This window comes from Fringilla coelebs (assembly GCF_963513975.1).
Source record: "Fringilla coelebs genome assembly, chromosome: 1".
Taxonomy (NCBI): Eukaryota; Metazoa; Chordata; class Aves; order Passeriformes; family Fringillidae; genus Fringilla; species Fringilla coelebs.
This window is the reverse complement of record NC_140028.1, coordinates 52,180,052-52,204,256: the sequence shown is the minus strand read 5'-3', so window position 1 is coordinate 52,204,256 and position 24,205 is coordinate 52,180,052. Positions and strand designations below refer to the sequence as shown.

Genomic DNA, 24,205 nt, shown 5'->3' with positions numbered 1-24,205 from the left:
ATTTTTCAGTAGAAATCCAGGTGTGCTACAGGCCTGCATGGCATTGAATTCAGAATGTCAGAGCTTATTCAGTGAAATAAGGGCTTTTTTTGGTGTGTGTTAGCAGTTTGTTGTGTCTTTTTTCTCCCATAAAACAGAGAGAATCTGTTTAAGTCAGTGGTATACTTTAGTGTTCAGTGCCAGTTCTGGCTAGAAGAGTGGCAAAGGTGACAAAATGGGTTCCAGCACCAGAGAATGCAAAGTAGAGAAGCTGTAGTGTGAAAAAGACTGGTTCATACTTGTGTTGTCAGTGTAACTAATAGTCTGGTGACCACCTGCTAAGACAGCATGACAAGCAGTCACATGCTATTTGAAGATATCAGCTGGGCCAGGTCATCAGCTCCTCTCCCAACAGAGCAGTGACCAAGGTGAACTACTAATGTCTGCTGCTCTTCCCACTACACCTAAAGAACTGTCAAACAGAAAATTAAATCATAACAAAATTAACACAAGTATTGTTCCATATTCCAGATTCTACCTTTTACCCATCACTCGATACTTGCCATTCTAATAACAGGTGCAGTTCCACTGTCATTCATAAATACAAAATTTTATTTGCACTTCATTAGTTTAGAAAGACCACAATGTTTTTCAATACCACAACATTCAGGACACACCAAGTTATTCAAATATGTATCTACTGGTTTACCACAGCTAAACTAAACAGTGCATTTAATAAAAGATATACCAAAGATATAATTCACAACTTCAGACAAAATCTTAACACAGTATTTGCTTGATGGGAATAATTTCCACCATTAGGAAAGAAAATAATTTTACCTTAGGTTCCCTTCCCCCATCCCTACAGATGTCCAGACAAAAATACACATATATATTCCTTAACACAGGAAAATGTATCATCTTAAATTTTTTTTTTCTCAAGAATTTGTCTAGGACAGCAGCATTGTTTTTTTATACCTTCTTTTAGAGCTTCATATATCTCCATTCTTTTATTGAAACTTAATGATACTTGTAACCAAATTTATGTTTATGCAGAAAATTATATATGTTTTTCAAAGTGCAATCTTTGATCTGCACCAGGTGTGATGTCTTGGTACACAAAGAAAGGGTGCAGCATTAAACAAAATAAATAAAAGACTGCCAAAAATTAAACTTAGCTTTTCAATAAATCCAGTCAGCAGAGGATGCTACAGCCAAAAATGTTTTCACTACATTAAAAGGAAACATAATGCTGATTATGGAAGCTTTGTACATAAAGTCCTCTGTTTTTAAAAAATTTGTCTTTAAAATAGTTAGCAAAGCACCATATACTTATCTTCATACCAGAAGAGCTTCTGCCTGCCTGTTTATAATAACAAAGAACTATTACAACATTTATGTCAAGAATAGGTATAGATTTAATTTCTCCTCCTCCTCAACTGGATGTGTGGCAAACCCCCACCGACTGTACAGTATTTATAACACTGGGGCAATGAACGAAACATCATTGTGAGGGAGAGGGGTAATAATTAAATGTTATAGTTGAATCCTACATAGGATTGCATATTTGCATATTTACAAGTTAGTGTGTAGCTCTGACTCGAATAACAAAGTGCAACGAGAAACTGCCAAATGATTGTAGTGCAGAGTAGTACAGATACTTTCTTTACCCTCCTGCTCATATTTTTCACCCTGGAGGAAGTAAAAAGTCAACAGCAACGGACATGTGGCCTTGGAGGAGGCAGTTCTGGTGGGATTTCTGGCTCTGGTTGCAGGGACAGGATACTGTTGGACAACTCATTTCTTATAACATCCAGTGGCATCTTAAAGAAAAGAAAAATCACCTGTAAACAGTCATCTGCATAGAAAGAACTCATTTCAAGAGTTCACTGACAGCCAAAGCCTCAATTTCAGGGTCTGTTGGGTCTTATTAGCGAAATGCAGTGGTCAGCAGTGTGTGAACTGCATTATGCCCACTATGAATTATCCAAAACTTTCACCTGACAATGTGTACTTGTTCTCTGTCCTCCCGAGCATTTGCAGTAATTATTTAAACATTGACCATTTTTGTGACCAGAGGAATAGTAGCACCTGAGTATTTTACCTTTTTCAGAATGTCATCAACAAGTTTTAAAAATATTTCATCCACATTAAAATTATCCTTGGCACTTGCTTCACAGAACCGCATCCCAGTTATTTGCTGTGCAAACTGATGGGAGAGAAAATAATTCCATGAAGATATGTGCAAACAGCCACAGATAACAAATATCCTCCTAAAACCTTAAAAAAACCCAAACACACAACTTTCCCCAAATCTGAGACAGAAGTCTGATTCAATTAATAATCCTGAATCTGCATGTAGAGAAAATATTGCAACATACAGTTAATTTTTCTTAAAACAGATTTATTGGAAAAGTACTCTGCATTTTTCCAGACTTAATTCATGTATTCAGTTTACACGTATTGCTGCAGACTGCCAAAAAGGAAGAAATTCTCAGGGCAGCTAATCTCAACTTTAGTATTCAAAACGTAAAAAAGGGAAGTACAGATGCAAGACCTGCAGAAGTTTGGAATAAGCCTTCACTTCCAAATGTTTGTGTACGCCCATACTGACATAATTCTGGTTAAGATAGTGCTTAGTATCACACTACAACAAACATACTCTTTGCCAGCTTCCTTGACACTTTTGGGGTTGCAAGAGAACAAAAAGAACATGAAAACAAAGATGAGCCAATAATCAAAGCAGGGCTGCTGCCTGTCCAAAAATAGTACTGAGAAGCAAATATCTGAAAGAAGGCCCACAAAGATTTTCTGACTAGAGATCTCCATTTTTGCTTCAAGTCTTCACGATGTCCCTTTTCAGGACCCAGAAAGGAGTATCCCCACACTACTGGTACAGTGGAAGCTGACTTGTAGCTTACTCTTTTTTTAGACCAAAGACACACTACTCCAGCAGGAACACTTACAACTGCACATCACCACATGGAATTTGAGAGACCCCCACCACTCTCAATAGGCTTCCTGCATCCAACAGTCTGAACAAGAGTAGCCACAGACCATCAGCAGCAATGCCACAACACCTTTGCCTCTAGACCTGTCCTTACCTTCTCTCCCTGCTGCCGAGTAATCTCTCGATCAACTTCACAGTCCAGTTTATTTCCAACTAATAGAAGCTCTGCATCTTCTGAAGCATACTGCAATTAAAACATTTCTAATTAACTACACCTAGAAACACAAGATTTGGTAATGCAAACACAATGCAAAAAAAGGGCAATTCCACTACCACACTGACATAGTCTATAGGTAAATGTTCTTCCCAAACATTATTTCAAAAATTTTCAATTTTTAAATTCCATTTTTAAAACATGACTTGAGAACTATCTGCTCCACTTTATCTAAGATTGAACACTATGACCTTATTTCACAGACAGGAAACAAACCCCCCTCCCCCTACTGCAAAGGTAAATGAGCAACGTTACAGATTTTCACTGACATTTCTAACTGGGACAATTCTAGTTCAAGAAAGCAGGAATGGACAATCATTTTGCAAGAAAAACACATCAATGTTAAATCCTGGCTAAAAGTAATGAATGCAAACTATCTGACAGTAGTTTATTAATCCTAAACCCATGCTGTAAATTTCTTTGAGGGAAAAAAAATCTTTGTTAAAAAAAGCATGTAAAAAGAAAATACTTAAGGCATACCTTATCAATCATTTTCATCCATTTTGGTAAATCGTCAAATGTTTCCTTCTTGGTGATATCATATACCAAAATAATTCCCTTGGCACTTCTGTAATAAGCTGAGGTAATGCTGTTGAATCTCTCCTGACCTGCTGTGTCCCTAAGAAGCAGCAGCAAACAGTGGCACAAATATTTCACCAATTTGCAAAGTACAGAATAACTTTGTTTACATTTTAATAATAACACTCCCACATTCATTAGAGACACTACATTTCCTTCCATATGCGTGAATTTCAGGAAAAAAATGGAGCAGTACTTTCAATCATAAAACTTTTTCATATTAAAACTATTTATCCCATACTAACTTCACCAAGAAAGGCCACCAAACGTTTCTACATGTGTCTGAGAGTGAAGCTATCCAATGAAAATACACCAGGAGATAAAGCTGGTTTTGTGTTCTTGCGGTTTGTTGTGTGTTTTGTGAACTTTTGGCTGGTTTTTAACAGCCCTGAAAAAATGAAAAAATAAAGAAAAAAATGGATACATGCTTATTGAACAAATCCACACACCCAACTATAAAATGAGCAATGCACTGATCAGTATCATTTGAGCTTTCAGACTCTTTTTGGATCAACCACAGCAATTCAGCCATGGTTCTAAAACTACTGTAAAACCTACTGGCACAGAAGTGAATTGCTCACAAGAGTGAGCAATCACTAAGTGGTACAACTTTTGCACTAGAGACCTGGCTTTCACACTCACATCTACTATCTGAGGTGTGCAAGTAACATTTCCATGCTCACTGTCAGTACTGTAGGTATTTCAGACAGGGTGCAGTCACACTGGAGAATAATTTCCAGCAACGACACTAAGTCACCCATAATAGCTATGGCTTCTGTTCCAAAGCAGATGAGACAGAAGAGTTACTTTTTACTGAACCATGAAAACTTTTGAACTGCTTTTAATCACATCATCAAGCCTCCCTAGGGAGGATTTTTGGCAGTTATACTAAAAAAAATAGCTGGTGCATATCCTAAGTCTTAAAATGTGACTGGCATCTCAATTGGAAAGTAGGTTATATGGTGCTCCAAAGTGATCAAGCATTTGCTGCTTGAGTTCAGTCCACAAAGCCAATGGATAATTTTGCAATTTCAAAGTTAGAACAAGTCAAAAGATGGATCAAAATTAAGAGTAGAGGGAGGAAAATTGTGCGCATGTGTGTTGGGACTCAAAACTTCAAAATTAATCCTCTTCAACAGTCACATTTTAAACAAAAAGAGGAGGAGAATGAATTTGGGAATGAGATTAACAATGGAGACCTGAAACACTTGTTACAAAAAAAAAAAAAAAGGTCATGTTCACAAAATGCCACATTGATTGTCCTGAAGATTTAGCCCCTTTAAGGTTCTATGCACAAGCAATAGAATATATTACCACAAACCTACCTTACTTTGCATAAAATCTCTAGGAATTTCAAGCAAGTTTCAAAGTGAAGTATTTAACTTGCCCCTGAAATTGCCACAAGCGTACTTGATAGTAAAAATATTTGCTAGTGATTTTACAAAGTAAAGCAGAGTCCACTAGAAAAAGATTTGTAACCTCTGCTTCATAATCTGTGGGAAAATAATGATTTATATGTCACTGCAAGCCAATGACACTGCAACACAGGGCAGAGAAGAACAAATTCCTATTGTGTCCATTTTTGTTTTATTTTTATTCAAATCCCACTCTCAGAACTTCAGAATTACATTCATATAAACCTCTGGGACCCTACAGAAAATGAAAATATGCAGTCTGTTTCAATAAGGTCAAGCACCAGTAATACTGCAGACCAGTTGTAGATGGTAATTGGTTGTTTTCTTTTCGCTAATGAGGCATTTTTTGTAAAGCAATACAAGTTCTGGCAGCTGAAATTCTATATATAATGTTACTCAGAGCAAGTAACTCCGCATTCTTTTCCATTACTTCTTTGTTATGGTCAGATTCATTTTTTGGAAGGTCCTTTGGATGTTCAGTCTGTTAAAAAATTAGTAATTTTAGTATGAACCGTTGATTTTCCACATATGGATAACATTGCTCTAGTGCTTAAGAACAGACTCTCAGAATTACGACCTCACAGAGCAGCCTGTGTCATCTGTTGCTAATCCAGCCTACTGATGAAGTGTATTAGGGGTGGGGGACCATAAGTTCCATCATTCTGAGCACAAATAAACTACATGGCAGGTGGAAGGGCACATCTCATGTGGGAGAATACACCAATTCTATTTTTGTTCAGAGCAGTGGGAAAAACTGGTTTTTGATTTTGTCAGATTGTTTTACTGGCCAGTCTTTCCCCTTTTTTCTGTGCCTCCAGTGAAAAACAGACATAAAGAGGGTATTTCAGAGTCACCTGCCTGTACCTTCAGGTGAGTGCTAAGGACATTTAGCAACTCCATCACAGGGTACCAGATCACTGAGTACATGCATTATAAACACTCATGTTCCACTACCCTCCCTGAAGGCAGTCAGCAGTGCACTGGATAAGTAGGCCATGAAGAGAACTATGCAACATTACAAAACTCTCCCACTCCAGCTATCTCCAACCCCACATTTCCCCAGCCCTGCTGAGTGCTCTGTCTCCAAGTCCACCTGGTGCTATCAGCTTCTCCTCTCTCCTCAACACCCTCAGGCCCTTTAAAAGCTTACAGCATTCCTAGGCTGCTGCACCCTGTGCTCCTATTTGTGTAGGTCCTTCACCCAGATGTGACAACCTGAAGTCTGGCTTGCTGGCTGTTTGGGACACACCACATGCTGTGGCCAGTTCAGAACACCCATGGACAGCCTGCTTGCCCACTACCTATAATAAATGGCCAGATGACCACTGACTGTCACCTGGTCATGCCAATTCCAGTGGATTATGGCTGACTTTCTTCGCCTTGCTTGAAGTCACTGACTCCCCCACACTTCACCTCTCCTCCTGCAGCAGGTGGAAATGAAACCAGTCAGCAGGTGTCTGATTGTGACCATGATATTCTAACCCTTATTTTCTTCAAAAAGTGGAAGAAAATAAGTTGAATTTGCTGTCTCTAACATTACCCTTACGTTGTATTAGTCTTCAAACTGTAAGATGAAAGTTTCTGGAATAAATACGTTTATTTCTGCAATAATTAAGTTTAAAATGCAACCCCAGGCTACCTAAGTAAACTGCAGTTTCAGTATCAAGTTGATCTTTAGCATGGAAAATCTTGTCTTCTACTAGATGCCATGATATTTTTTATGAAAATGTGCAGCAAATTCTTCCAGTGCTGAGGAAAAAATGACCATCCCTAATCAGAGCTAACACTAAAAGCACATCCAACTTCAAACACCTTCTAATGTGCAGGGCTGGGGCAATTATTCTTGCTATACTATTTTCATGGTTGTATTGCACTCCTGCAGTTGGAGTATTTTAGTAAGGATAGCTAGTGAAGCACTAGTGGAAAGCTGGAAGAAGAGATGACCACTGTTTAACACTCATAACTTTCATGAGTGTTAAACAGTGGTCTAAGTGCTAAGTGCTACTAGTTCTTTATTTGCTCTGGTCAGAATCAACACTATAGCAGAAGGGAGTTCAATTTAATTCCAAATAAATTAAACTCCAGAAGTTCAAATAAGTTACTACAACTTAAACAAGCACTTGGCATAACTGAAAAAAAACCCCATCAGATTACTTCTTTTATTTTTTTTAATTGCTAAAAGCAGTTTTCTTCTGTTGATTTTTTTCCAAGAAAGTTTTCTAAATGAAAAGCACTGGTCTTTCTAATCTGTAATCAGAAACATACAGTGTATGACTCCTCAACCAGCTATAATCTGCAATTAGAGAATTCAACGGCTTGACTGTTTTTTGCTTCCCAAACAGAAACTAGACATCATTCCAAAAATACAAACATACAACAAACAAAAGCAAATTAAAAGATCACACAAAGCCCATTTTCAAGTGTTGACTTGTCATGTTCTATGGCAGACTGCATAAAACACAATACAAATACAGTTAATCTTAATGAAAGTATCTTTGGATAATTTCTCTTTTACATAAATGTTCACTGTGTCTAAACCAGTTGAAACAAACACATGGACAGACTCAAAACTGTCTCTGGCTCTCAAGTTAAATTTATTTGTTATGAGTGGTGGTGTAAAGTGGTAATAGAAGTGAAAATATTTTGAAACTTACATAAAAACATTAATGCTCTATGCTTCTATGGAACCTACAGGCAGTATTTTAAAAAATGCTTTAAGGTAATTTTAGAGGTTAATTCTACTTGTCAAACAGATTTTTTTTTTTTTGTCCCATAAACGATAAATATATTTAAGGTCTTTTATTATATAAATAATTTATTTCAGAGGTACTGAACCAAAGAAACAACATTCTCATATATTCTAGAACAGGTACTTTCCAAAATAACTGTCTCTTAGAAAACAGAGGAGGCAGAATGTGAATTTTAAATGAGAATGCAGCGGTTTCAAACACCTTCAGAAGCAAACGAAGCTTGTTTTGTTTCCAGGTCGCTGGCTACCTTGAGCATTAGGCCTGCAGAGGTATCAGAGAGCTCCCTTGGCTAGGGAGGAACTGGGTGCAGTGCAGGGCAGCACTGCTTCCCACAGCCAGCTCCTTCCTTTCAGAGGAGAAGCTGGAAGTGACTGTGTCAGCTGCTTGTGTCAGCGACTGCCCAGATTACTCAGCTGAGAGGGCACAGTCAGACACCTTCCTGTCCTGCTTCAAAGCCTCAGTGAGGGGCTCCCATTACTTGATCCAGCTTTTCAGCTTTGAAGAAGCACTGATTCACAGATGCTTGGATTTACCTGGACACTTGCACTATCCAGTAGTTCTGGTTACTCTACCTCATGACTTGAGCTGCATGCAGGTATTACCTCTCACAGGACGCAGGAGCTTAGAACTAGCAGCCTAGAACTGCAAGGCAGAAGCTGATTTAATGTATCCTAACACTTCTGGCAACCCAAGGAGCACTACTAACTCCTGCAGATGGTACCGAAAAGGTGGATGCTACCCTGTGTCCTCAGTGAAGCTCTATGATTGCATAATCTAAGGAGTAGAAGGTTGTTTCCTGACTGGAAGTCAGGGAAATAGGGGAAGCAGGGAACACATAGGAAGCTAGAGGTGAGAGCAGATGCCTCTGTGGTCCTCAGGGCACAGTTCCCTATTATGAAAGGAACACAGGAGACAAGTCCTTTTGTTTTCTACTCTCCTCTAACAGCAGCAGGTGTGAAAGCTGCTTTCAAAAGGACCTTCTGCACACCTAATCACTTGAAATGTTCAACCCTGTTCTATTTCAATGTATCTTTTGATAATCTCAAGTGGTAGAGCTTTGTGAAAAACACTCTACTGATAGTGGGAGAGACAGGTCAAGTGACCATAAAAACACCAAAGTAAACTTTTTGTTTGACTCTAGAAGTAGAATCATCAGATTACTAAAAAAAATAAGCAAAATTTCACACTTTGAAATGTAACTTCTGCCATTTTAAGAGAACAGATAAGTGTAAACTTCAGAAATTATCTGTTCACTGAACAAAACAGGTCTTTTTGTAGTAAAGTTACTGCAGTCAATGCAGATAACACTACCAGGAGCCTGTAACATTACCAGGAACTACGAGGAAGCCTAAATTCTGTCACTGCGTAGGTATGGAAGGAGAGTCACTTCTGATCAGCCATGCAATTGAAGTCTGCATTTCTAAACTTCCAAGTGTTTGACTTGGTAAACTGCCTTCCTCTTCAATCCAACAACTGGAGGTACAAGGAGGGGCTGAGGGAGCTGGGGGTGTTTAGCCTGGACGAGGCTCAGGGGAGACCTTGTCACTCTCTACAGCTCTCTGAAAGGTGGCTGTGGCCAGGTGGGGGTTGGTCTCTTCTCCCAAGTAACAGGGAACAGGCCAAGGGGAAACAGCCTCGAGTTCCACTAAGAAAGGTTTAAATTGGCTATTAGGAATAAAAATCTCTTCACCAAAAGGACTGTCAAGCTAGAAGAGGCTGCCCAGGTTGTGTCACCTTAACAGACATGCAGACATGACCCTTGGGGACAGGGTTTAGTGCTGGACTTAGCAGGACTGGGTTAATGGTTGGACTCATTGATCTTAAGGATCTTTGCAAACCTAAATGATTCTGTGATAAGAAGAGTTTATAGGTATGCCCAACAACATGCACAACAGAATTCAGAATTAAATAGCAAAAGTCATGCTTATCTAATTGCTTTTCTAAAAAACCTGGAAGCATGCCAAGGCAGTTTTAAAGATTAAGAACAATGTTTTAACAGCCACTGTTGGAGAGAAAGTGACAATTAGGAGCAGGATGTCATGTTCATTAATTTTATCATATTTTAAAATATGATCTCTTTACATTGTGTTTTCCTTGCCACTTTAGTAAGGCTTCCCATAGGAGTAATTATCACATCTTAACAACCTATCAACTTTTAAATTCAATTTTTAAAGTGTCCTATATCCTACTAGCATATTCTCAATATGTGGAAAATAATGGTTTCAACATCTCTTTTCCAAAACTTTTCACTCCTATATTTATTCAACATGAGAATTTGTTTTATAAGCTTAGTATATTTCACAGTAAGAATGCATATTAGGTATACATTAGCATCTCCACATCAGAATTTTTTGTTACCTCTGTCAGCTCCAGCAGACCCTGGCTAACAATTGCTGGCTCAACTGCCAGTCTTGTGGTCATAGGTTTCCAAACAGGGACAGATGAATGAAGACATGCCACTAACATTCAAGTGTTAGGTGACGGATGAGACCAAAGATGAAGCAGCAGTTAACTCAGAGGGAAGCAAGACAGACACATGGTGTGACAGACAGAATTGATGGTGACCTGCCAAGAGGAGTTAGTAAACTGAATTCACTGCATCCATGTAGTTAAGAATGAAAAACTACCAGAATATCCCAAAAGTGTAATAAAAAGAATATTTAGAGCTTTGCCCCCACTCTACGGATTGTTAGCAGCTTAAACAGTTTAACTACGATGCTAATTATTCATCACACACTGTTAATAAACCAAAGCTAAGCTTCTACATAGTAGTATGTAAGATTAATGTATAGAACATAGCTGGTTTATTCTCTCATAATTATGTCTATGTATTGTACTACTCTGCAAAACAAAGGAGTGTTTAGCTCAATAACTTCTAAGCAATAAAAATAGTATTAATCACTAACATGGAGGACCATTACCAGAAATCTGAATTTAGCTCAGACATTGAGCTTTCTGTAGTAGGACATCAGTACCAGTAAGGTACAGTCTTATTTGCATGGGATTGCTTTATTTTTCCATGCTGTTTAGACTGGATATGATTTACTTCAGTCCTGAATGCCCTTCACTTTGAAGTTGTTTAAAAACAGTGTCAAAGAAACAGCACTGCCTATACCACATTTCAGAGAAAAAGTTTAGAAAATACTTCACAGTTGCTTTAGAATTGCTGTTACAATGAAGGTCAGTTTTAATCAGTCCAGAAAAATAAAGAAAACAAAATATACTTTCTCTAGTGTCTATTTAACACAGTCAACTTTTGTTGTTTGTAGAACTCCTATTTCTTATGTAGGTGATGTCATTCTTCCAGGAAAAGGGGCTCAAGGCCTCTGTGATGCATTAATATTTCAGTAATTACATTCATGCCCTACTTCTAACTTTATCTCTCCTTCTCCTCCTTTTACCCTCACAAAAATCTAAGAGCTATTTGGTTTGGTTTAAGTCTTGTGGGAATGGAGGAGAGAAGTAATAGGGTAAGAGCTAAACCAGCTTATAACAGTTAATAGTAGTATTAGACAAGCATATTAATTCATGCTAGAACATAAAAATTAAAACATACTGCTGGTTGCATGTTTGTTTTACTTACCAGATTTGTAATCTAATTTTCTTTCCTCTTAGCTCTACTGTTTTGATTTTAAAATCAACACCTATAAATAAAATACAGTAAACAGAAAAGGAGCAATAAGAAGCAAAAGTAATGAGGGTGTAATTATTATTTTTTGATACTTTTTTTTAGATCAACTTGTAACAGTCTGAACAAGCAGAAGGGTTTGCACCACTATGGTCAACTCAGAAACACCATGGGGATTTGACAAGCATTGAACAGCCTGTGAGCCATCCAATTTGGCAGCATCACAACATAAACCTTCCCCTTTGTGCAAAATTTCCAGCAGCAGGTAAACCCAACACAACAGTAAAACAACAGGCACAGTATGATGGTTTCTCTCCTATTCACCTCGACTGTCAAGGACAAGCCTGTTCTATTTCCAACTGGCACAGACGCCCTGGAGGCATGGAGCAGAACCAATCCCTCCACATCGGTTTTGCTGTTTGTGAAGCAGGAACAATATAGGTCTGGCCTCCAGGATGGATGCTTAGCATCTGCAAAGTGCTGTAATAAAGTGCTGGAACTGAGGTTGGTTTATGAAGAAGTTTGTCAAGACTGTCATTATTAAGTCCTGCAAATATTTATTAGCAAACTTCTTATATTAAAAGAGGGTATTTTACTTTAAAAATTTATTTTATACCTGTATGGTACTATTATTCATCATCTCAAAACTCCAGGTACATTTTGAATGCAAGCTAAATATCAAAGATAAAACCATAAAGACTTTGTTATACAGAATGATTTAACTTTTATTAAAAAAATAATGCTGGCTAGCAACACATAAGACATACTGTGGTCAAACAATGCCTAGACACAGAAGATTACCACCTTAACTACAAAAATCTATCAGAGAATAAATGTCCTAGAATATCATAAATTTGCAGATTGTGAACCTGTTCATTTTAGGATACATTTGTAAGAAAATTTTTGCTTTAGTTCATCCTTCTACACATCATCCCTCCTAACAGAGCTAAATCAAAAAGGGAGAAATAAAACATGAGTGCACGGTTCAGACCCATACACTTAAAACTCACACAGAAGTGTAGGAGCATAATGTGTTGGAAACACTTTTGCCATTTCAAATGCAGTTGTAAACTAAGAACAGGGATGAAACTAAAGAGGAAAAATGGTTTTTATTTTCTCTAACAAAACCAACACATTTTCCCAAGGACTACCCTTGGTAAAAGCTGAGTGTCCCTGCTGATATTAAGAATTGAGACTGAATTTTAACTTTAACAGAAGGGACTGAACTTGGCCATTATGTCCATATTTTTAGTTTGCAGAGCAGGTGGACATTTTTCAGCCAGATTAAATAAATGGAAGGATCACTGACCTTCATTCTCCTAAACAAATATCCCCGCTAACAGCCTGCAGTTGCACATTGCATATTGATAAAAGTAATGGTCATCACACCACGATATTTGTCCTCATTCTCCATGTCCTTAGTAGTTTCTAGCACACTTAATCACCAATTCTTGGAGAGATATTCAGGACATGATGCCTGTACTTCACTTACAAACATGTCTCTCTTTCAAACCCCAGGAGTTAATGTGTTCAACTGATTTGTACTAAACAGTCAAAACCTTTAATGGCAATTTCCAAGTATTCATATGCAAATTGATAAAAATATCCAAATTATTAAAATTTCAAGTAATTTATTAATCCTAACTCCAAGAAGTCTTTTTGTACATTTCTGAAAAGTGACTATCTTAGTGCAAAAGCAGAAGAGAAATGATCCAGCTATGTTCTAGTATCCAAAGTATGTGAAATGAGAATTCTTGTGATTCTATGCTAATAATATTTTTTAAAGAAACACATCCATTTCTACTGTTATAAGCCTTTTCTCTATATATATGCACTTAAACTATAAAATGCAATTGTCTTAATAGTCATAGCTTTGTCTACAAGATAGAACTTTACTTAACTGTAATTGCTTGCCTCAAACCACTTCCTGTCCTCAAGGAAGTTTGACTATAACTGCCCAGCCATCTCAATCCCAATTCCTAATCCTGCCATTCTGTCATACAGATGATCTGCCATTCATATGATCAAAAAAGTCTAAAAAGTCTAAATCATCTCTGAGCCCAAGCTGAGTGTTAAAACCATCACAGGGATTTCACGTAAGTTTCAATAACTACAAAACAAAAATATTCTTATTTTTATAGAAGTGGTTTATACAAACCACTGCTGCCTTATACAAACAAAAAAGCAAAAAGCTTTTGTTATTTTTCTTAAAATGAAAATAATTAACTATGGAGAGAAAAATCCAATTGTTGTAATAAACCACATTTTAAAATGGGACTTCCTGGGACTAGAAGGTCTAATATATTAATAAAATGAAGTAGAAAAAAGACTACATATTAAAGAGATGGTTTCAAAATAAATAATATGTCAACAGCATTCTTAGTTTAAAGGCAGATCTTTCTATTAATCATCTTGAAGTCATACCATGAAATATTTCCCTACTGTGAAATTTTGCAAGGAATGATACAAACAAGTAACACTTTTGGAAAAGCAGACAGAATCTTCTATACAATTGTTTGAATCATTTAACACTTAAGTCAGAGTGCCAGAACTCTTCAAAGGTTGCTCAATTACTTTTTTATAATTAGTAATGCTCTGCAAGCATCAACATAATACCAAAAGCTTCATGTCTGCCAATACTGAAGGAAAAAAATCTGGCAGCTTTCCTTTTGCACATGAAGAAACAAATTCCTAAGCCTGTCAGGTTTCATTAGCCTGTTTCACCATAGACTGCCAAAGCCAGTGCTTTGAGTTTACATACAAATTAGTAATTCAATTAAAACAACAACACAATAATTTGTTTTCCCCTTCAATTTCAAATATTGCATTGAGTTAAGAAAAAGGTCAATGAAAGAAATTATTTAGCTCAACATATGTTAATGGAAATACCTAAATGAAAAGTTTTGCTGTCCATACAATTACTCTGGCATGGTTTTATATATAGTTCAATAAAACAGAAAAATCAAAAATTACTCTTGACAACTACATTAAATCTGAATAACATATCTTATAAAAAGGATTTTAAAAAGCTCTCTTTAGCTGCTACCATACCAGCAGACTATCAGTGGGTTGCTTGCTACCTAGCTTGCATTTAAAGGCTGCTGGCTTATTGTCAGTGACTAACAAAATAGACACATGCCAGGAAATCTGACAAGTGCATGTGCTTATGACCATACTGAAGCATGCCATTTGCCGGGTCACAGTGATGAAAGGGGAACCAAAAAGCTTATTACAATCTCCCCTCCCATTAAACAGTCAGCCTTGTCTCTATATACCAGGCTTGCATGGACAACAGGCAATCAGTAATTTTCCAAAATTATTACACTCAGACAACAAGTAAATCCAAATCACCAGCTCTCTTTTTATGGATTTTACAGATTAAAATTGTATGTGTTTTGGATGTCACATTTCGACTCTCATTTTTCACTGGAAAGGCCTTTTTCAGGAGTCCAAACAAATATCCTACAAAAATTAATGAAAAAGGCACAAAAATACTGATCTCAGCCTCTGGATTGGGTTTCTGATTTTACATTTATTTAAGCATTTGAAGGCAAATTAATCAAGTTTTCCCTACAACTTAAAACTGCAAAGGAGCATTTCTCCTCTCCCCACAGGGTAGATACATGCAAAACAAGGCATTAAGGGCAGCAACACTAACCTGGTGCGTGTAACCTAAGTTAAGGATTTTCAACACTGTGTTCAGTGTGCATCATGGTTGTTAGTAGCACATGAACTTTGGATGAAAAATTTACTTGCATATTATACACATAGTCAAACAACCTGTCTGCACTCTTTTCAAAACTAAACAGCCTTAAAAGAAAGAGAACAGAGACTCAAAATAGAAGTGAACACTAATGAAGTTCTAGATAAGGGCAAGTCACTGAGGATGACATCTCTTGTCAATGAACCAAACGCGAGACTGTTTCAAACTTGAGACTGAAATCCTACAAAAATGAAGCCCAGCCCAGAACTGACTACAGTACATTAATTTTTCACCCCAAACAGAACTAGAGCTTATCTGCTAAAGCACACACTGAAATACACACAACTGGGTGCAGCTGCTCTCTTTAAAGCTAAAAGTATTTGTTTAGAAATAAAATAGTAAAGAAACTTCTTACAATGCATTTTATGTTTAAATTTGCAATCTTCAATTTCTTTCATGAGAGACAGAAAAAGAAAGTGGAAACAGTTTTGCTTAATGCACACAGAGTGACCTTTCAGTGGACAAGACTTCCTGCTAACAAAGTTAATGGAAGAGCTGGGAAAACAGATGCAAATAGAGCACAAAAACCCCTCTAACTAAAATCAATTCCAATGGATTCAATTTTCAGAGGTCTATTAGTGATTTGCATCAAAGTAATTCAATCAGTGAAAGATAATCAGACCATGCTTAAAGAAACACAATCAGTTTAAAAATTCAGAGGTTATATACCAATTAACCCTTAAAACAGACATATAATTTGAAGACTATCACAGGTTATTGAATCTGACACCACTATGCAAAAAAAAATTTCTTACTTATGCTACATTTGATAACTGAGATCACATGAGTTTTGAGGTAAAAACCATCTTTATTACAAAATATCCTGGTTTGTAACTCAAAAAATACTTACACCTATCCCAAAACTGCCAAAGTCAATGAAAAGATGCTCAAGAGCGTTCCTTCTGATTTCTATTGTCCTGATTGAGGGGGGGAAGCAATTAACAACAAAAGGCACATAGGGAGGACAGGAAAAGGTTACAGAAACTGTTACCAGGCAAAAATACCCCAAACCATTTTGTCTTAATTTATTTGAACTCTAGGGCAAGCAGTTAGCTTTTAATACACACCAAAGTGGAAATGCCTCTTTCAAAATGCATGTTACAAATTAAAAAATTTCAAAGAAGAGATCTGGAATCATTTAGTGCTGAGTCAGATATAAGTATGTTTGGGGATTATTTTAGAGGCAGGTAAAGTACGTTGTCCATAGAGCGTCAAGCATGTAATTCTAGAACGATTAACATGCAGACATTTGAGACTGCTTGCCTAAAATAAAAGTGTACCCATACCTCAACTGGCAACTGGGCTACACACTAGAATGAAACAGATACCAATTTTCTTTTTTTCTGTGTAATATACATGCAGTGAGTAAATGCTGAAGGTGTAGTCAAGTGATTTTTTTTCCAATATATAGCTTCTATAACATTTCAGATGCTTGGTACTGCCCAATTCAGTGAGGAAGGAGGAAATTACAATTTCTTTACATTCTTGTGGACAATAAAATCATAGGGCCTTTCAGAAAACCTAGGCTTTTGACACTATTTAGGATACTATGTTCAAAGCATGTACCAAAATGCTGGCAAACACAATAAGGTGGAAGAGGAAATTGGAAGGAATAAGTCTCTCTGTGGCTTCATGGACAAGACTTCTTTTCAAAATTCTGATTGCAAAGCAGAAAAACACACTGAAATACTGGTCAACAACTACCTGACCTGAAGGGAAAACTGAAGGTTATTTTATGAGCAACACAACTCAGATTTTTAGAAGGCGGAACCTATAAGCATTTTGTTTTGGGTAAGTTTCCCTCTCCTTGGGATATCAGCAGAAATAAGTAGTAAAAGTGTTGCTAACCAACTTCCAGAAGTCCCTGAGAATCATATGGCCTTATTTTCTTTTTTTTTCTTTGCTAATGACACGCTCAGCTGTTCACAGCAGAGACTGAGTCTGACAGCTGCATTCCAGTCTCCTTGCAAACCTAACTCCCCATTTGACACCATTCAAGTGGCCTCTTCACTCTGCCTGTTGTTTTATTTGTGTATTCTCATATATGTCCTGGCTAGGGACGACAAGGCTGCCTGACAGTCCGGTAGTGTTGATATAACCCAGTCCTTGAATATTTCTACCGGCTGAAGTTAATGTCTAGTTTAAAAATAAAACAAAGTGCAACTTCAAATTTACTCTTTATTGTAACCTCTTGTTAATTAAAAACCCCATACCTCCATAAAACCCTATTTGTAAACTCTAATAATTTGTATTATCTACCTACCTTTTCCTGTTTTAAATTACAGTTTTGGTCACTTATGAGGATTCAAATGATTATGCATAGCAAACCATTGCTGACTATACCAAATGCTGTAAAATACACTTGGTTGGCACATCTGGGGCAAACAACAACTGGCCAGGTGTTTTCAGTTGCTGGAGTCTCTATGTTGTCCATTACAAGTGACTACACTGCTCCTAAAGGTAAACGGCAGCTTACAGGGGACACAGGCTTCTGTCATTAATTTGCACCTCCAAAGACAAACAAGGAGGTTCATATATGCTCCCTAATTATCTGAAGGTTTTCTGTAAGACAAAACTGCTTTTCTCTGTGAGTTTCCAGCCTCCTGCTCCTCTCTGTTTATAGTTTGGCAAGAAACTGCAGCGCACCATTAATAAGGTATTGGTATGGTTTATTTACACTATTCTGTACTAGTCAAAAAGCCAATACATAAAACCAGATGTATTAACACCCTGGATATGCAAAAGCAAGAACAGTCAATTCTCACAGAACTACTCATCCCTCATCAAAACTTCCTTCTTTTTTTATAACAGCATAAATTTCTCACTTAAAGAGCTATTTCTTGATTAAAGCAAGAACATCTTACTGTTACTATGTCATAATGTGGTAAGCTAAGAAACATCTATTTCTACTCTTTCTCCCTTCTCCCCACACCAAGTAAGCTTTCAGTGACATCTTACTGAAGGGGGAAAATGTTTAAAGAAAAATTAAAATGAATTATACTTGTCAAAGAGCCCACAGGCACACACAAGTTTATTAAAGAAAGAAATGCTCTCTTAGTTGACTCAGGATGATTTTCTGAAAATTTTATATAGATTGTTCTTCATCTCAGATTACATCAAATAACTAAATTTATTTTTAAGCCATATTTTTGATTTACTGAAAAAAAAAAAACCCAAATGATTAGTAAGCCACATACTATGTTTACAGTGCCTGTAAGAATACTGATTAGAAAATGAAAAAGATTGAGGAGTAACTTAGTGGGCAGTTCTGAAAAATAACAAATACCTCAAAAGTGAGTAGTCTGATACTTTTTAAGTGAAAAAATTATTATGTTATATCACAAGCTTATGGGAATGAAACAAAACATTTATGTTGTTAGCCCCCATTTTTTAAGGATAAAGAGAATGAATACAGGTTTGCATTGTGACAGAAACCCCAAACATATGTATACATACATATAAAAAGATATATATGTATATATTTGTATACCATATAGAAATGTCTATACTAAAGAGAGAAGTTGCCTTACTTAATACATTCTGATAGAAGACAAAGCTAAAGTTTTCAGTATTGCTATTGTTTATTTGATGGACATTAGGAATCTTGCATGGACACGGGTATTTTAGAAATAAATGATAGGAAAAATACCGCTTGGAAGGAAAAGCTATGGACCTCTGTAAATCTCAGGAATTTCCAACTTCCATACCACTTCACACCAAAGTGGAACAAGGTCAAAGAGCATTTCTGTGAAGTCAAAGGAGTCTTGCACCACAAGGCATTTACATGCCACTGATCTGGATCCCTCAGGCCCAGAAGAGATCACAGGTCACTAAATTCCCATCTTGATCCACAACAACCCTTCCCATTATAAACTCCACTATTATTTTGCTCGTAAACGAGGACAGAAGGAAGCTTCAGTGTTTACTATGTGTGATACTTTGGCTTCCTATGAACAGCTGCTAAAACAGCCAGCAATACACAAGGAATATAAACTGCACTGGCATTATCAAGGGCAAGGCTCTCTCCTGGGATGATTTTAGACCTGGTGGAAAAGAGCTGAAAGGTAAGAGGAGGTCTCAAGAGACTGCACATACTGAGCCAGCATGTAAAAGAAAAGCTGAGGAGCCCAACTTGATTTGAGGGACCAGGACAATCAGCATCCTAAGAGGTGAGTCAGTGCAGGGCCTCACCTTTGGGAGAGCAGCAACCTCAGGCTCAGAGAATAAAACCCAGAGAGAAGTGTAAGGTCTGCAGAAGAATTAGATTGACAGGAAATACTGCTGAGTACAGGAATTACATAGATCAGTCATGGAAGAAAAACAGCAGGGAGACTGGGAATGAGCTAAGAATTGGTGGATTAGAACCAGGAGACAGCAGCAGCTGGAGAGATGCTGGGAAGAGAACAGAGGCCATTGAATATTTAATAAAGGGACTCTGATGAAAAAGAGCCCCTTTAAAAATATTTATATTCATATATAAATTTAACATTATGACTATGGAGATCTGAATTAGGATGTAATTCTTTTAGGATAAGAGGTAGAAGAAGTAGAGGCAAACACTGTTTCTTCACCCCCATGCTTGAATCTTCTTACAGATGTGGCAATGAGTATTTATCCACTACCCTTGGAAAGATCATTCTTCTTCACACCATATTTGGTGCATATTTTTTAAACTGTCAATTCTGGAAAACCTTCAAGAGATAGCTTTGGTTTCTGCTCCTGTGTGAATAATGCAGGCAACAAATAATAAATGAAGATGAAATTTTACTTCAAAAGAAGAAGTGTACATTCATGTTTGTTTACAAAGCTAATATGATCCCAATATTACCCCTGAACAAGTTATCCTATTATCGAAAGACCGGGTATTTGACACTGGCATGGAGAGAGTAATTTTACCTTCTTAAAAAATCAGTAAATATTTGAGCATATTGAGTATTCTCAGTGCTATGTAAATAGCAGATTTAAGGAGACACAATATTCCATGCAACTAATATAATGCCCAAAATAAATACATCAAAAGAATTTTAGATCAACAGCGCATTGTGTGCTGTTATGAATAATGTGCTGAAATCTGCCAAGCTATTTTTGAACACTTTCAAAGAAGTTCCATATCTGAGCTGAGACTGAAGACATGTTGATGTGTTTTCATTACAGATTTTGCTTTACCAATCTGGCAATGTAGTCTTTTTAAATTAGCATTTAAATACTGTATCTTTCTTAATTGAATCCTAACCTTCCCTTTTTCTGCAGAAATGCTCCACTGTTCAACATGGCACTATTATCAGCACTTAGGGACAGAAGACAGAAAAGGTCTTTGGACATTTGCAATTCTGTCACAGGAAGTCCTCTGAGTAGCCTCTGCTTTCATACAAAAGGTTAAGGTGCTAAATGTTGTTCTTTTGTACATCCACAGGTTTTAGCACAGAAGCATGAAAGTAAGGTTGAGACCATTAATACCAAGATAAGGAAGTAAATATGTATTCTAGCATTCTATTTTAAATACAGCTTTGCTAATATAAGGTACATACAACTAAATGCAGTTTTTTGGTTGGTTACATGGCCTTTTCAAATTTAATCTCAAGGTATCTTCAGTTTATGTAACTGGATCAGTCACAGCATTTTCACTGATGTCTCAAAACACATTCTCCACTGGCAAATTCTTGAAAACCACTGCAGTTAAGTGGTGACAAAGGAAGAGCTTTATGATTTCAACTGTGAATTAGAGGCTGAACTCAGGTTGTTTTGGAGTGCAGGTTATTTTCAATCTATATGAAATGTAAATAGCAGAGATTACTTTTTCTTACTTGTTAGTGCAAAAAAAATCAGAGTATGTGCTGACTGTGAAAAGCTCCTTCATTTAGCAGTCAAAAGATTTGGGGGAATCTCAACAGCTCTCAAGGTTAGTCTGAGGACCTTGAAAAAATGCCATTACTATCAAGTCCTTCTACATGTATTTTGGCACAAGTTGATTTCCCTATGCTGCTTTATGTTGGCACATTTTGTACAACAAACATTACATAACCTTCTGTCTAGCAGCATATCACCACTTATTTCCTGTTTCTTCTCTAAAATAAGGAAGCTTCTCTGCTTAAATCACTGTCTCAGTTATTTAGGAAATCAGTTTTGTTGAAAAGGCACCAGCCTGGAAGTCTGGACCGGGGTCTAGACAACCTCCCCTCCCTTCCTAAGAGTCACAGCATGAAACTAACACCAGTTACAGAGAGCAGCCCAGACCCGACCCAACCCTTGATGTGGGTCAACCTAAAGAAGATGCAGGAAAGTTAAATCAATGTCTAGACCTGGAGAATTTATAAAGAATACCTTCCTCTATTAATTGTACTTTAGTTGTACCATATATTCAATTAGTCTGTTCATCTAGACAAGCCATCAACATTTCTTCATTACAACACATCCCTTGAGTATTAATGCCTCTAAAACTGTCTTTCTAACTTCCACAAGGTTAAGTTGCCAACTTCAAACCAAAAAACTTGATCAACATAACAGTGCTAATCTGCACTACCAGATCTCGATTCTTAGCCTAGGAAAGAATTAAATAACTGGTAAAACACACATTAAAACAAAAGTATGAGTAACTGCGCATCATTTTGTTTACAGGAAGATAATTTTGGATAGTAATAACTCAGCTTCTAGAAAGCAATACAGTCACTTTTCATCAGATGCCTAAATTCCTTCACATTCCAAGCTACAATTAAGCTAAGCATGCATATTTTCCAGTGACACACACCTTAACAACCACCTTGCTGCAATACTCAAGAGTTCAACTCCAAGGTTAGGACTCTAATAACAACGCAGAATAACTAGCTTGTTTTCCTCCCTTTATATGCTTGCGTATTAAAAGACAGCAGGCATTAAATTACCTCAGAGACTCGCAGAGATGACTAAATCATGAATAAGACAGTACACTACAGAACTAGGAGCTTGCTTTCTAGTTAGCTGCATAAAGAGCCAAACACACAGTGTTCTCAAGAAACAAAACATTAACCTCGGATCTAACATCACAGGGGGGTTCTTCACGAAGCCATAGCAGCCATCTGGAGTTAATCTGACTGCGGTCTGGAAGAGTACTTGAATAATACATTGAAAGAGTACACAAAATACACACTGCAACTTTTCAGCTCCTGAAATACTTCTGTCTCCTTTCACGCAACCTCTAAGACTTAAGCACAAAAACCTGCTTTACCAACCATGCCCAATTTTTTCTTTAAACTGTTTGCCGCTAGCAAGGCTGAAACAGGACAGCCCAGCAGCTTCTCAGACCTCTCAAAGGTAACTAGGACACCCAAGATCTTTCCAAGAAGAGCTGATGAAGTCTGGCACCAACCATGCCCCTGAGCCTCCCTGAACCCACCCGGGGACACCCAACCCCGCCGCCCTGGGCAGGAAAGGGACAGGGACCACGGCGCGCCCCGGAGCGGGACAGGGTCAGGGAGACACTGCCTGGCAGGCGGGGAGCGGGCCCTCGCCCGGGGAAAGGCGGGACAGGGGCCAGGGAAGGGCGGCCGCCGCACCGAGCCCCGCGCTCCCACGGCCGGGCCCATGAGCACCGGGGGGAGGAGCGCCCCCTCCCCCGGGACGGGACGGGACGCGCTCCCTTACCCACGGTGGACTTGCAGGCCTCGCAGAAGGTGTCGTCGGTGAATCGCTCCATAAGGCTGGTCTTGCCCACCCCCCGCGACCCGATGATGATCACCTGCAGCTTGAAGTCGGCCGGGCGCGGCGGCTGCTTCCTGCGGCGGGACTGCCCCCCCGAGAGCGCCGGCGACCCCGCCGCCGAGCCCGCCCCGAGGTCCAGCCCGCCGCCCCCCGCCCTGCGCTGCGGCAGCCCCGAGCCCGGCTCCATCAGCGATGCATGCGGCGGCGCCGCGCTCCCTCCCCGCCCTCCCCGCCACCGGCGCCGACCACTGCGAGGCACGGGGAGGAGGGGGCAGCGAGGACGAGACGCGGCCGCCGCCCGGCCCTGCCCGAGGGGAACGGGAACAGCCACAGGAACGGGAACTGCGCCGCCGCCGGGAGCGGCGCGCCCAGGCCCGCGCCCGCCCGCGTAGCGCCCTCTGCCGCGCCGGAGCCGCGGCCGAGCTCAGCCGCAGTGCCGGGGGCGGGAGCGCCCGCCCGTCCTGCCCCGGCCCGGCCCGGCCCGGCCCGGCCCTGCCGCGCCGCTGAGCGCCCCGACAGCGGCTTGGGAAGTGTGGCCCCGGGCGTCCGCCTTGCCCCGGCCCTCCTGGGGTGACCCGCAGCCAGATCTTGCTTCGAGCTCCCAGTGGGAGCTGCCTCTGCCCGGACGGCGAGGTCTCCATCCTCTTTGGGGGATTGGAGCATTGCTCTTACGAGGAAAGGCTGAGGGAGTTGGGCTTGTTTAGCCTCCAAAAGAGGCGACTGAGAGGGTGACTGTAAATATCTAGGCAGGGGTCCCAAGAAGATCAGGCTCTTCTCCGTGGGGCTGAGGAACAGGACAAGATGATGAGGGAAGCAGATGCACAGAAGGTTCCACCTGAACATGAGGAAGAACTTTTTCACTGTGCAGTGACCATGCACGGGGACAGGTTGCCCAGAGGGATGTGGAGTCTCCCTCAGTGGAAATGATCAATCCTGTGCGCTGTGCTCTGGGATGACCCTACTTGAGCAGGGAGTTGGATCAGATGACCATCTGTGTACCTTCCCTACATGACCTGTACTGTAACTCTCGATTTTGTGATTGTCTAATTTTGTCCCACCTAAATTTACCTTCAGGTAATCAAGCGGATCTCAGCCCTGGGTGGACTCCCTGTGTGTGGTAGCACACAGAGATCGGGGGTCGTCCAGGGATGGATTTCACGGTCAGATTTCTGAACCTGGGACCTGCTTGATCC

General features: G+C 39.1%; 1 protein-coding gene across 1 annotated transcript; it reads right to left on the bottom strand.

Moving 5' to 3' along the window:
* Window positions 1-568: 568 nt before the first annotated feature.
* RAB12 (RAB12, member RAS oncogene family) lies at window positions 569-23,338 on the bottom strand. The gene is made up of 6 exons (XM_084204301.1): window positions 22,956-23,338; window positions 11,531-11,591; window positions 3,684-3,822; window positions 3,084-3,173; window positions 2,084-2,188; window positions 569-1,802 (listed from the first exon to the last, which is right to left on the bottom strand). Exons 1-6 carry the CDS (start codon window positions 23,197-23,199, stop codon window positions 1,689-1,691), a joined length of 753 nt encoding a protein of 250 aa, XP_084060427.1. The 5' UTR covers window positions 23,200-23,338; the 3' UTR covers window positions 569-1,688.
* Between the last annotated feature and the right edge of the window lie 867 nt (window positions 23,339-24,205).